At 64.4% G+C, this 12,334-nt stretch overlaps 1 protein-coding gene across 6 annotated transcripts; it reads right to left on the bottom strand.

The window, feature by feature from the left end:
- Positions 1–390: 390 nt before the first annotated feature.
- On the bottom strand, positions 391–11,968 carry GMPPA (GDP-mannose pyrophosphorylase A). Of its 6 annotated transcripts, none has more exons than XM_030580202.1 (15): positions 11,892–11,968; positions 10,888–10,938; positions 10,545–10,642; positions 10,257–10,360; positions 5,017–5,209; positions 4,884–4,943; positions 4,549–4,679; positions 4,420–4,434; positions 3,520–3,681; positions 3,189–3,286; positions 2,968–3,014; positions 2,795–2,887; positions 1,891–2,059; positions 1,591–1,765; positions 391–663 (listed from the first exon to the last, which is right to left on the bottom strand). In XM_030580202.1, exons 2-14 carry the CDS (start codon positions 10,925–10,927, stop codon positions 1,665–1,667), a joined length of 1,311 nt encoding a protein of 436 aa, XP_030436062.1. In that variant the 5' UTR covers positions 10,928–10,938; positions 11,892–11,968; the 3' UTR covers positions 391–663; positions 1,591–1,664. The 6 variants fall into 6 exon arrangements, with proteins under 6 accessions (XP_030436062.1, XP_030436065.1, XP_030436066.1 ...); XM_030580205.1 differs by having other exon boundaries at positions 391–650; XM_030580206.1 differs by having other exon boundaries at positions 3,520–3,654.
- Positions 11,969–12,334: the final 366 nt, after the last annotated feature.

The raw sequence follows: 12,334 nt of genomic DNA, 5'->3' as shown, positions 1-12,334 counted from the left end.
CGCTGCTGTCACCATTACAAGCCATGGCGAGCCCCAGCCATTATCCATTTAATGAGCCCCAGGTTCATTTCATCTCCGGCTAGTTCTTCAATCAACCCCATGAGTCCGTCACAGGCTGCTAGTGCCTTCCCCCACCCTCCTTGCCAGCCCCTCACATCCTACCCCATTGTGGTGCCTGGCCCCGGACTGCCCCATGGCAGGGCAGAGGCAGCGTGGGGCTGCTGCAATCCAGTCAGAGGTGAAAGTGGGGCAGGACGGCAGACTGGTAAATAGCAAGTGCCAGTAGCGGCCCCTAAACACCGACATCACAGCACTGGGCATTAATGGCACTGCCCCCTTTGCCCCCCTCCGCAGGGCCGCCGGGGGGTGGGGGCAAAGAGGTAGCTGAGCTGGGGCAGTAGAACAGAAAGTTTATTAGATGAGAGGTACGCACTCCAAACCAGGCCTTGTAGGTACAACTAGGTCCCCTCAGTCAGGGTCTTCTGGGGGGCAGGGAGCTTAGAGCCCAGCCGCAGGGTTCCCTCCGATTCCCCAGCCGACTCTCTCCCTTTGTCCAGTTTCCCCCCGAGTTTCCATTCAGTCACTCTCAGGTAAGGTTCCGCGGGCCAGTCCTACGTTGTAACGGTTTTAGAAGGTCTCTTTCTCTGAGTCTATAATATAGAACTAAACGATTGTTGTATGGAAAGTAAATCAGGTTTTTAAAATGTTTAAGAAGCTTCATTTAAAATTAAATTAAAATGCAGAGCCCCCCAGACCGGTGGCCAGGACCCCGGCAGTGAAAATCACCTCGCGTGCCGCCTTCAGCAGCCGTGCCACAGGTTGCCGACCCCTGAGTTACAGGATCAGGTATCGTCCCTCAAGTGAAGTCACCCCCTGCTCTCCCACTCCCTCCCCCCCACCCGCGCTCCCTACTGCCACAGTCTCTGGCTGTCCTATGGGCCCCACAAGCCAGGCTTCGCTCTGTGTCTCGCTGCACGGCCCGGGGGGGTTAAGTAGCTGCCTTCCCAAGTGGGTCTATGGGCTGTGGGGCAGCACCCCTCTCCCCACCCCCAAGGGCCTGGCCTGCTCTCACCCAGGTTGCACACACACCCCTTTTCCCATCCCAGGGGCTGCCTGCCAGCCTGGGGTTTTAACCCCACAGGGGCCTGTTCCATTTGTGCTGCGATTCCGTGTGTGGACGCTGACCAGGGCTCGCCATGGGCCAGATTCCTTCACTTCCTGCTCAGGGAAGGTCTCACTGCCAGATGCTGTTAGCTGGCCCCTGCAGCCATCCCAGCCCACACTGTCACTGCAGGGGCAGGCCAAGGATGGTGCAGACGCGACAACCCCCTCCCAGCGATCCCCCACCTGGCCAGGGGGGTCATGGGGCAGGGCAAACCCAGCCAGACGCCCAGCCTGGGCCCAGGGATGGAGGCTTCAGCTCGGCTGGGCTGTGACACCCCAGGGAGGTGGTTTCCAGGCTGGGCCGAGCCAGGCAAGGGCTGATGCAGGGCCTCATTCAGCTTTAGTGTCTGTCTAGGGAGTGGCTGGAGGGGCCCATGGCCTGGCCTGCAGGGGGAACTGAGCCGTGCACGGGCTGGGGTCAGTCACCTGCACTGCAACCGGGCCAGGCCCAGAAGGTCCCCAGCTCCCGGCCGGGCCCGTCCCACCGCTCCGCTGGCCCCTCACAGGATGATCTGGTTCTTGAAGCTGCGGCTCAGCTCCTTGTGGGGCAGGACGATGGAGTTGAGGATCACAACCTCCGCAGGGATGGTGACGTTACAGCCTGCGTGGGGAGACCAGAGCCACTGTCAGCTGGGGGACCCTGCAGGGAACTCCCAGCTGGGGGACCTGAGGCTGCCCCCCATGCCACAGCCTGGGCCAAGGGAGCGGGGAGGGTCTCACACCTACCCAGGATGGTGATGGAGGGCGTGAGCCTGCCGTCCCTGAAGAGGGTCTCGCTGTCGATTTTGGCGTAGGGGTCGTTGGGGTTTGGGTCGCTGGGCGTCCCTTCAACCCGGGCCCAGCGTCCGATGGTGCTGTCCCAGCCCACAATGCTGTTCAGCACACAGGTGTGATCCTGGGGAGAGGGCAGCACAGGGTGAGGGGGGCACTAGCCCCCGTCACAGGCTGGCCCTCAGGTAGGGAACCAGAGAAACGAGGGTGGCTGCAGTAGTGGTGCCCTGTAGCGGAGGGGTGGGGGGAGAGCCCAGGCTGGGCTAGCAGGGGCTGCAGGTCGGGAGTGAGGGGCCCTGGCAGGGCTAGGATGGGGCAGGACTGGGCTGGCAGGGGCTGAGGGTCTGGAGTGAGAGGCCCTGGCAGAGCCATGAGGGGGAGAGCCCAGGGCTGGGCTAGCAGGGGCTGCAGGTCGGGAGTGAGGGGCCCTGCCAGAGCCGTGAGGGGGAGAGCCCAGGGCCAGGCTGGCAAGGGGCTGCGGGTCGGGAGTGAGGGGCCCTGGCAGAGCCATGGGGGACAGGGAGCCCAGGGCTGGGTTGGCAGGGGGCTGCGGGTCTGGAGTGAGGGGCTCTGGCAGAGCCACTGGGGGGAGAGCCCAGGGCAGGGCTGCCAGGGGGCTGTGGGTCGGGAGTGAGGGGCCCTGGCAGGGGTGGGGGAGGGAGCAGGGCTGGGCTGGCAGGGGGCTGTGGGTCGGGAGTGAGGGGCCCCAGGGCTGGCCAGTGGGGGGTTTGTGGGGCCTCGGCAGAGTCGGGGAACACAGGACACAGCTCCAGGCTGCACACGCTGCTGGCTGAGCTGACCGTCTCCGCCCGAAGCTGGGGGTTGAAAGCCCCCCCTCCCCCAGTGGGGCCTGCCCTACCTGCAGCGACGCCCCGTGCAGGATGATGGACTCGCGCACACGCACGCCGGCTCCCACCATCACCCCCTTCCCGATGGAGACGTTGGGACCCAGCTGGAGGGAGAGGGCAGGACAGGCAGTGAGCAAAGCCCCCAGGCCGGCCCCAAGAACCCCTCCCCTGGCCCGGCACTCACCACAGCGCTGCGGTCGATGGACGCTGTCGGGTGGAGATACACGTTCCCTGCAACACAAAGAAGGGTGAGGGGACGGCGGGGAGAGGAACTGGCCAGAGCCCAGCCGCAGCCCCCGCCCTGGAGCTCCCCGTGCCCAGGTGTCTCCCCTGGCTGGGCCGGCAGGGTGAGCGCAAGGCTCTGCCAGCCGCGGGCCCAGGCCGAGGGGCTGCGGGGGAGGGTACCTCGGATGGTGGGCCCCTCGGGACTGTTCGGGGCCAGTCTCTCCGGGTGGCACTGGCTGTACTGGCTGAGGTAGAGGCGGCTGGCGTAGATGGCAGAGCTGGGGGGAAAGGCGCCAATCAGCGTGGCCGGGCCCCACATCGCAGGGAGCGTCTCCTGCTGGGGCCGGCAGCGCTGTCCGGCCCTGCCTAGCAGAGAGGCTGCTCCTGCGGGGCCCCCACCCGCACCCCCCCACTGGAACAGGTCTGAGCTGAGCTCAGCTCCAGCAGCTCCCCACAGTACAAGGGACGCTGCCGCCCACCGCTGCCCGGGGCCTGCCCTGCCCACACCCACCCGGCCGATTTGATCTGGCTCCAGAAGCCGTCGGTTTTGTAGACGTAGAGTTTGCCGCGCCCGGCCAGCGCCGTGAAGATGTCCTGCTCCAGCCGGATGACCTCGGCACGCTGCCAGCCGTTGGGGCTCTCCTCCCTGCCAGGCGAGACGCACGGGGTGGGGCTGAGGGCGAGGGTGAGGGCTGAGCCAGGATTACTGCCCAGGCCAGGGCAGGATGCCCAGCCAGCACCTGGGCCAGCAGTGCCCGAGCGACAATCCGCCAGGGCTCGGGCTGCAGCAATGCCAGCTCCCGCTGCCAGGGCCCTTCCCAGCAGGCCACAGCACTTGCCACCTTGCCCCTTTTGCAGAAGGGCAGAGGGAGCGGTGGGAGGGGGTCACTGAAGGTCACACAGGGTCATGGCTGCTCTAGGGAACAGCCTGGCAATTGTCATGAGTCAGATTTTACTTTGGCCCAGTGGGCCGACACCTGCTCTGCTGGCAGCTGGCGTGGCCAACCCGAGGGCTGCCCACTTAGAGGCCCCGGCCGGGACAGAGCTGGTAGCTCAGGAGTGCCTCGTAGGAGCCAGCACCCCAGAAAACCCAGGGAGCACCCCGAAGAGCAACACACCCAGCTTCAGAGCCCCCTCCCGCCCCAGCAAGGGGTGCTTCCCGGGGCAAGAGGGTTTCTCCTCCACCCTGAACTCCCATCCGTCCCCCGACCCAGCTGGCTCTCCACATGGGCAGCCCTTTGGGGCTGGGCTGTGTGACGCAGCAGTGCAGGGAGCTGGGGGACCCAGGGGTACCCCGAATGCCCAGGAGCCCAATGCTGGCTTCAGCGGAGCAGCAGGTGGGAGCAGGGCTCCGGGAGGGAGCCGGCGCTCAATGCCCCACGCAGGCTGGGAGGGGGCGACAGACACTTACCCAAGGCAAGCGCCCCTGGTGCAGGTCAGGCAGCGAGTGAGGAGGAGAGAAGGTGGGAAAAGAGAGAGAGATGGAAGATGAGTATGGTGGCTGCAGGCCTGGGCACGGGGCCAGGCTGGGGGCACTCACAGGAGAAGCTCCTGCTGGGTCCTCTGGAAGACCTCGCCGATGTGCTGGAAGATGGCTGGCGTGAACAGGTAGATGCCGCAGTTGATGATCTCGCTGACGAAGGTGCTGGGTTTCTCCACGTAGTGCAGGACCTGGGGGGCGAGGGGCCATGAGCGCTCCAAGCTGGCTCGCCAGCACCACTCCCCGGGCACCAGCTGGGGCCATGCTGGGAACCGGAGGCAAGTCGCTGGGAGTGGAACTCTGCAGTGGGGCCACAGCACACCAACGCCCCTGCCCCCCCAGCACAGCCACCACCCAGCAGGGGCAGCGCTGCCTGGGGGGCCCCAGCCCCTTACCTCACACGTCTCCATGTTGGCCACGATGCAGCCGTAGTTCAGGGACTGCTTCCTGTTGGCCTGTGGAAAGGGGACAGCGTCAGCAGGAACCTGGGCAGAGGGGTCCCGAGGCTCCCAGCTGGCCCCCTCTCACCGTGGTGCCCAGCATGACGAAGCTGTGCGGGTCTCCACGCTGCTGCTGGAAGGCCAGCATCTCCGGCAGGGGGAACTCCGAGCACACATCCGCGTTGAGGACGAAGAAGGCCTCAGGGCTGCCCGACAGGATCTGGTCCCGGAAGTGGTAGATGCCACCGCCCGTGCCCAGCGCCGCGTACTCCTGCAGGTACCTGTGTGATGAAGCAGGAACTTTCTTAATCTTTTGTCTGAATACTATGCGTGCCTCAGTTTCCCCTGTGTGTTACACAAGTATCTAAGTGGTGGGATGAGGGGGAGTGATCACTGCAGAGACCCCGAGAGGGCAGGTATGATGCCAACTGGCTGCCTAGGCTCACAGAAATCTGGGTCGACGCCCTGTATCCCAGCAACAGACCGCCAGGCCCCTCCCCGCCAGAGCCAGCCGGAGGGGCTGGAGACCAGAGCCCAGGGGCCCTGTTTGCCCGGGAAGGAGACAAAGGCCGCAGGGGGGCAGTGGGGGGTGACTGAGGCTGGGCTGCTGGAAGCGAGTCAGTCGCCTGGCTTGGGACTGAGGCGGGGAGGGCACTCGGGGCCCTGGATCCCCCCAAGCTGGACTTTGCTGCAGGTCCCTGATTTCTGTGCTCACAAGCTCTATCCGACACTGGGTTCCCGGCTAAGAACCCGTCTGTGTCCCACGCTGGCTGGAGTCACGGCTGGCTGCTGAGTGGGGGGCAGGGCCCTTTGGGGGAGTGGGAGGCTCCCCAGGGGTCGGGGGACTGGCTGTGGGGAGCTCCCGGGGTGAGCAGGGGGCTGAACGCTCCGAGGTCAGAGCAAGGAGGCACTGAAGCCGGGCAGGCTCCTTGCCCTGGTGAGTGGCCCCGAGGGGAGACGCAGCCCCAGAGTCCTGGCTGGTGTCACTCAGCACGGTGCCCAGGCCCCCAGCCTGCAAGTCTGGGACGATCTGCAAGCCAACTCAGAGCCCGGTCAGAGTCTTCCCTGCTATGGCAGCGTGACGAATTAGGGGCTTCTCTTGTTTTTATTTTGTTTTCCAGGGTTTGCATGCGGGATTTGGACTCAGCTTCCCAGGGTGTTACTGGTTTAACGAGGGGAGAGGAGAGGGAGTTTGTTGGTGAGGGAACTTGGGACCCCAGCCGATGGCCTGGAGAATGGATAACCCAGCGACTGGGGACCTGACCACCCAGAGACCCGGCTCAGGAGTCGCAGCCGGGTCTGGCCAGTGGGGGACAATGGGTTGTGGGGAGAGGACCAGCCGGTTCCAGCCAGAGGGGCCAGAGGAGGGGAGAGGAGGCCCAGGCCACCCTGTTTCCCTGGAGAGAAGACAATGGACAGAGGGGCCCTGGGGCCGGTGATCTCAGATGCCCAGCTGGGAAGCATGGGGGCTCTGGGCTGGAGAGAGGACGCAGCCAGGGCTGACCTGGAGGCAGGAAGATGGGGGAATGTGCTGGGCTGAGGGAGGCCAGGCCAGAGGCCCTGAGAGTTTCCCAAGTTGTGTTCAGATGCTCAATAAACCCTCCTGTTTTACGCTGGCTGAGAGTCACTCCAGGCTAGAGAAAAGGGCAGGGGAGAAATGACATTATTCCCTCTGGGGGTGGAGGCCCTGGGGGGTGCAGAGCGAGGGAACTCCCTGAGGAGTCCCACAGCACAGACAGACGTGCTAAGGCTCAGAGAGATGCGGCTCCAGGATGCGGAGGGGTTAACCCCAAGAGAGAGTGAAGCCCCGAGAGGGGCTGTCGTACTGAAGGAGGCTCCCCCCATGGACCGCACAGCCAAGAGTGGGCGCGACCCGTGAGTCCATGAGACGCAGCACCAGTGCAGCCTCGGGACAGCTGTCCCAGGCCCCTCTCCTGGGAGCAAGACCCGAATGGCAGGGGAGGGACAGGACTCCCTGTCCCCCTGCTCGTGGGGGGGGGGCTCAGCGAGTGCGGAACAGACCAGGGGAATGACAGCAGCAGACTGGGACCCTGCTGCCCAGGGGCCTGCAGGGATCCCACTAGGAGAGCTGCCTGGCCACACGGGGCTGGGCTCGGGAGGAGGTGGGGGTAGCCCGGGGGCACTAGAGCAGGAGGCCCACCCAGATGCCTCAGGCTCCAGAGGTGATCCCGCCAACTACAGGCCATGAAGCCTGACTTCAGCACCAGGCGAAGAGGAGGAGACGACAGCAAAGAACAGAATTACCAGACCCAGAGATAGACACGGATTGTGGGGCAGTCAACACAGCGTTTGGAAGGGAGATCAGGCCTCACCCAGCTGTTCGAATTCTCTGAGGGGTCAACAAGTGTGCGGACAAGGGGAATCCAGTGGATAGAGTTTCCGAAAGCCTGTGACAAGGTCCCACACCAAAGGCTCCCCAGCAAAGTCAGCTGTCATGGGCTAAGAGGGAAGGTTCTCTCGTGGATCAGTTACTGGTAAATGACAGGAAACAAGGGCAGGAATAACTGGTCAGTTTTCAGACTGGAGAGAGGGAAATAGTGGTGTCCCCCAGGGGTCTGTACTGGGCCCAGTCCTATTCCACATAGTCATAAACAATCTGGAAACAAGTAAACAGTGGGTTGGCAACATTTGCAGATGACACAAAACTAGTCAAGATAGTTAAGTCCCAGACAGACTGTGAAGAGCTACAAAAGGATCTCACAAAATGGGTGACTGGGCAACAAAACAGCAGGTGACATTTGTGACGAACTGGGAATGTTCTTAATGTTTTCTCTGAATACTGTGTTGGTGCCTCAGTGTCCCCATGGCAGTTCTTAAGTATCTGGCAGAGCAAAGGGCCAGTGCCCCTAAATGCCTGACCCTCTGTCTCCTAGCAACTGATGGCCTGGGCCCCTCCCCTGCAAAGGTGCCAGCTGAAGGTGTTGGAGACAAAGGGATCAGGTGACCTCCTGGCCCGGGAAAGGAGCTGAGCAGAGAGGAGGGGCTGAAGGGGGGTAGTTAGTCTGGAGCTGGCTGAGGGCAAACGTGGGGGTCTGGCTCACTGACCCCCAGAATGGACCCGGCCGAGGGGTCCGGTTCGTGGTACCTACAAGCTCTGTTTTAGACCCTGTTCCTGTCATTGAATAAACCTCTGTGTTACTGGCTGGCTGAGAGTCACATCTGACTGCAAAGTGGGGGTGCAGAACCCTGTAGCTTCCCCAGGACCCCGCTGGGGTGGACTCGCTGTGGGAAGCGCACGGAGGGGTAGAGGATGCTGAATGCTCCAAGGAGAAATCCAGGAGGTGAAGACGTGTGAGCTTCTTGCCCTGAACAAGTCTGCTTCGAGGGAGAGGAGGCTCCCCAAAGTCCTGACTGGCTTGGTGGGGAGCAGTTCCAGAGCATCGCCCGGTGACTCCGTGACAGGGGGCTCTTAACCAAGGGAGCCCGAATCACAGACCAGAGTGCTGGGAGAAGACCCCGTCCCAGTTTGAACCCCAGGGGTATTGGGGTGGCAAAAGGGTTCAAGCCACATAAACCTTCCCACATGCGGCCTGCGAGTGCCATCAAGCACACCCGACCTAAGGGAGGGCGTGAGACTGGACTGTCCTGGTGTAACTCACACCAAGGGATGGGAGAGATGCTGGGGCATCCATGGGAACATTGGTGGGTTCGAACTTCCCCAGGTCACTGGCTGGAGTGACCTCGCTCAGTTCGGTCTCGAAGGGGGGAGAGATGTGACGAACTGGGAAAGTTCTTAATGTTTTCTCTGAGTACTGTGTTGGTGCCTCAGTGTCCCCATGGCAGTTCTTAAGTATCTGGCAGAGCAAGGGCCAGTGCACCTAAATGCCTGACACTCTGTCTCCTAGCAACTGATGGCCTGGACCCCTCCTCTGCAAAGGTGCCAGCTGAAGGTGTTGGAGACAAAGGGATCAGGTGACCTCCTGGCCCGGGAAAGGGGCTGAGCAGAGAGGAGGGGCTGGAGGGGTTGTTAGTCTGGAGCTGGCTGAGGGCAGATGTGGGGGTCTGGCTCACTGACCCCCAGAATGGACCCGGCCGAGGGGTCCGGTTCGCTGTACCTACAAGCTCTGTTTTAGACCCTGTTCCTGTCATCGAATAAACCTCTGTGTTACTGGCTGGCTGAGAGTCACGTCTGACTGCAAAGTGGGGGTGCAGGACCCGGTGGCTCCCCCAGGACCCCGCTGGGGTGGACTCACTCTGGGAAGCGCACGGAGGGGCAGAGGGTGCTGAATGCTCCAAGGAGAGACCCAGGAGGTGAAGCCGTGGGAGCTTCTTGCCCTGAACAAGTCTGCTCCAAGGTAGAGGAGGCTCCCCAAAGTCCTGCCTGGCTTGGTGGGGAGCAGTTCCAGAGCATCGCCCGGGGACTCCGTGACAACATTCCATGTTGATAAATGCAAAGTGATGCACATTGGAAAACATCATCCCACCCATACGTACAACATGATGGGGTCTAAATTAGCTGTTACCACTCAAGAAAGATCTTGGAGTCATTGTGGATAGTTCTCTGAAAACATCTGCTCGATGTGCAGCAGTAGCCAAAAGAGCTAATAGCATGTTAGGAACCGTTAGAAAAGGGAGAGATAATAAGACTGAAAATATCATGTTGCCTCTATATAAATCCATGGCATGTCCACACCTGGAATACTGCATGCAGATGTGGTCGCCCCATCTCAAACAAGAGATATTGGAATTGGAAAAGGTTCAGAAAAGGGCAACCAAAACAGTTAGGGGTGTGGAACAGCTGCCGTATGAGGAGAGATTGATAAGACTGGGACTGTTCAGCCTGGAAAAAGATGACAAATGTGGATATGATTGAGGTCTATAAAACCATGACTGGTGTGGAAAGAGTAAATAAGGATGTGTTATTTACTCCTCCTCGTAACATAAGAACTATGAAATTATTAGGTAGCAGGTTTGAATCAAACGCAAGGAAGTATTTCTTCACACAACACACACTCAACCTGTGGAACCCTTTGCCAGAAGATGAGAAGGCCAGAACTACAGTGCGGTTCAAAAAAGAACTAGTTGAGTTCACGGAGGACAGGTCCATCAATGGCTATTAGCCAGGCTGGGCAGGGATGGTGTCCCTGGCCTCTGTTTGCCAGGAGCTGGGAATGGGCAACAGGGGATAGATCACTCGGTGATTCCCTGTTGTGTTCACTCCCTCTGGGGCACCTGGCATTGGCCACTGTCGGCAGACAGGACACTGCGCTGGATGGGCCTTTGGGCTGACCCAGTGTGGCCATTCTCCCACCCAACATGGAAAGTCCCCAGCCATGGGCCCCAGGCAGGGGGCTCCTACCCACCCACCTGATGGGGATTTTAAACTCCTGCTGTGCAGACACTAGGAAGCGGCTCAGGGCTTCGTTGGGCTGGTAGAAGCCCACAAGGACAATCTCCTTCATGCTTGGAACCTGGGGGGTAGGACAGAGCGAGGTTAGGTGAGAAGAGGTCCCATCCCCCACCCCCAGGTGACCCCTCTCCCTCTCCCAGGGGCCAGGACTTGCCCTGGCCTCACCATGTGCCCAGGCTAGAGTTTACCCCGATTCTAGCTGAGAGCCGTGGTGTCCCCAGCCCTGCACGCGGCTGGCGTGTTACCTTGGTGCAGGCCTCGATGTGGTGCTGGATCATGGGCACCCCGGCCACCGGGAACAGCGGCTTCGGGACTTCGAAGGACAAGGGCCGGAAGCGAGTCCCTGCGGGGAGGAAGGAGGGCTGAGGGGGGGCAGAGCCGCAGGGCTTCCCGGCCAGGCTGGCTCCGTGGCACTGACCGGACCCCGGGGATCGGGTCGCCGCCTTCCCGCCAGCAGGCCGGTAGCCAGGCGCTCTCGCCGGCCGGCCGCCCGCAGCGGGCACCAGGGCCAGGCCGGAGGCCAGGCGGGGGCGCTGGGCAGGAGCGGCGCGGCGCTGCGCTGGGGGGCAGAGCGCGGGGGGCGCTCACCTTTCTGCGGCCCCCCGATGAGGATCACGGCCTTCAGCATCGTCACGGGCCCTGCGGGTGAGACAGGCCGACTCAGACCCCCCCCGGGCAGCCCCGGCCCCCAGCCCCCAGCCCCCCCCGCTCAGACCCCCCCCCGGCCCCGGCCCCCAGCCCCCCCCGATCAGCCCCCCCCACTCAGAACCCCCCCGGCCCCGGCCCCCAGCCCCCCCCCGCTCAGACCCCCCCCCGGCCCCAGCCCCCCCCCGCTCAGACCCCCCCCCGGCCCCGGCCCCCAGCCCCCAGCCCCCCCAGCTCAGACCCCCCCCCGGCCCCGGCCCCCAGCCCCCCCCCGCTCAGACCCCCCCGGGCAGCCCCGGCCCCCAGCCCCCCCGCTCAGACCCCCCCCGGCCCCCGGCCCCCAGCCCCCCCCGCTCAGACCCCCCCCCGGCCCCGGCCCCCAGCCCCCCCCGCTCAGACCCCCCCGGGCAGCCCCGGCCCCCAGCCCCCCCCGCTCAGACCCCCCCCCGGCCCCGGCCCCCAGCCCCCCCCGATCAGCCCCCCCCACTCAGACCCCCCCCGGCCCCGGCCCCCAGCCCCCCCCGCTCAGACCCCCCCCCGGCCCCGGCCCCCAGCCCCCAGCCCCCCCAGCTCAGACCCCCCCCCGGCCCCGGCCCCCGCTCAGACCCCCCCGGGCAGCCCCGGCCCCCAGCCCCCCCCCGCTCAGACCCCCCCCCGGCCCCGGCCCCCGGCCCCCCCCGCTCAGACCCCCCCGGGCAGCCCCGGCCCCCAGCCCCCCCCCGCTCAGACCCCCCCCCCGCCCCGGCCCCCAGCCCCCCCCGCTCAGACCCCCCCCCCGGCCCCCAGCCCCCCCCGATCAGACCCCCCCCGGCCCCCGCTCAGACCCCCCCGGGCAGCCCCGGCCCCCAGCCCCCCCCGATCAGACCCCCCGCGCCACGCGGCCTGCCCCCGCCAGCCGGGAGCAGAGGCCGCGGGGGGGGTGTCCCGCGCAGCCCCCCCCCCGTTACCGGGGTGACTGCGCCTCTCAACAGGCTCCGCGCTGCTCAGCGCCTCCACTTCCGGCCACGTCACCGCCTCATCCCACGCGGGGCCTGCCGGGAGCTGTAGTTCCCGGGGAGCGGGGGGCGCAGCCGGGGGGCGTGGTTGGGTCAGATCTGGGGGGCGGAGCAGGGTGCACAGCTGGGGGGTTGGGTCAGATCTGGGGGGCGGAGCAGGGTGCACAGCTTGGGGGTTGGGTCAGATCTGGGGGGCGGAGCAGGGCGCACAGCTGGGGGGTTGGGTCAGATCTGGGGGGCGGAGCAGGGCGCACAGCTGGGGGGTTGGGTCAGATCTGGGGGGCGGAGCAGGGTGCACAGCTGGGTGGTTGGGTCAGATCTGGGGGGCGGAGCAGGGCGCAGAGCCGGGGGGGTTGGGTCAGATCTGGGGGGCGGAGCAGGGTGCACAAACGGGG

Source organism: Gopherus evgoodei, chromosome 11 (genome assembly GCF_007399415.2).
Source record: "Gopherus evgoodei ecotype Sinaloan lineage chromosome 11, rGopEvg1_v1.p, whole genome shotgun sequence".
Classification (NCBI taxonomy): domain Eukaryota; kingdom Metazoa; phylum Chordata; order Testudines; family Testudinidae; genus Gopherus; species Gopherus evgoodei.
The sequence above is the reverse complement of the archived record's forward strand: the minus strand, read 5'-3'. Positions and strand labels throughout refer to the sequence as shown.

Coding starts and splice junctions, on each gene's coding strand:
- GMPPA (XM_030580202.1), bottom strand. CDS start 10,927: ATGCTGAAGGCCGTGATCCTCATCGGGGGGCCGCAGAAAG. Junction 5,210..10,256: donor GAGTTTAAAATCCCCATCAG/GTGGGTGGGTAG, acceptor TTCATCACACAG/GTACCTGCAGGAGTACGCGG. Junction 2,888..2,967: donor CCATCGACCGCAGCGCTGTG/GTGAGTGCCGGG, acceptor CTCTCCCTCCAG/CTGGGTCCCAACGTCTCCAT.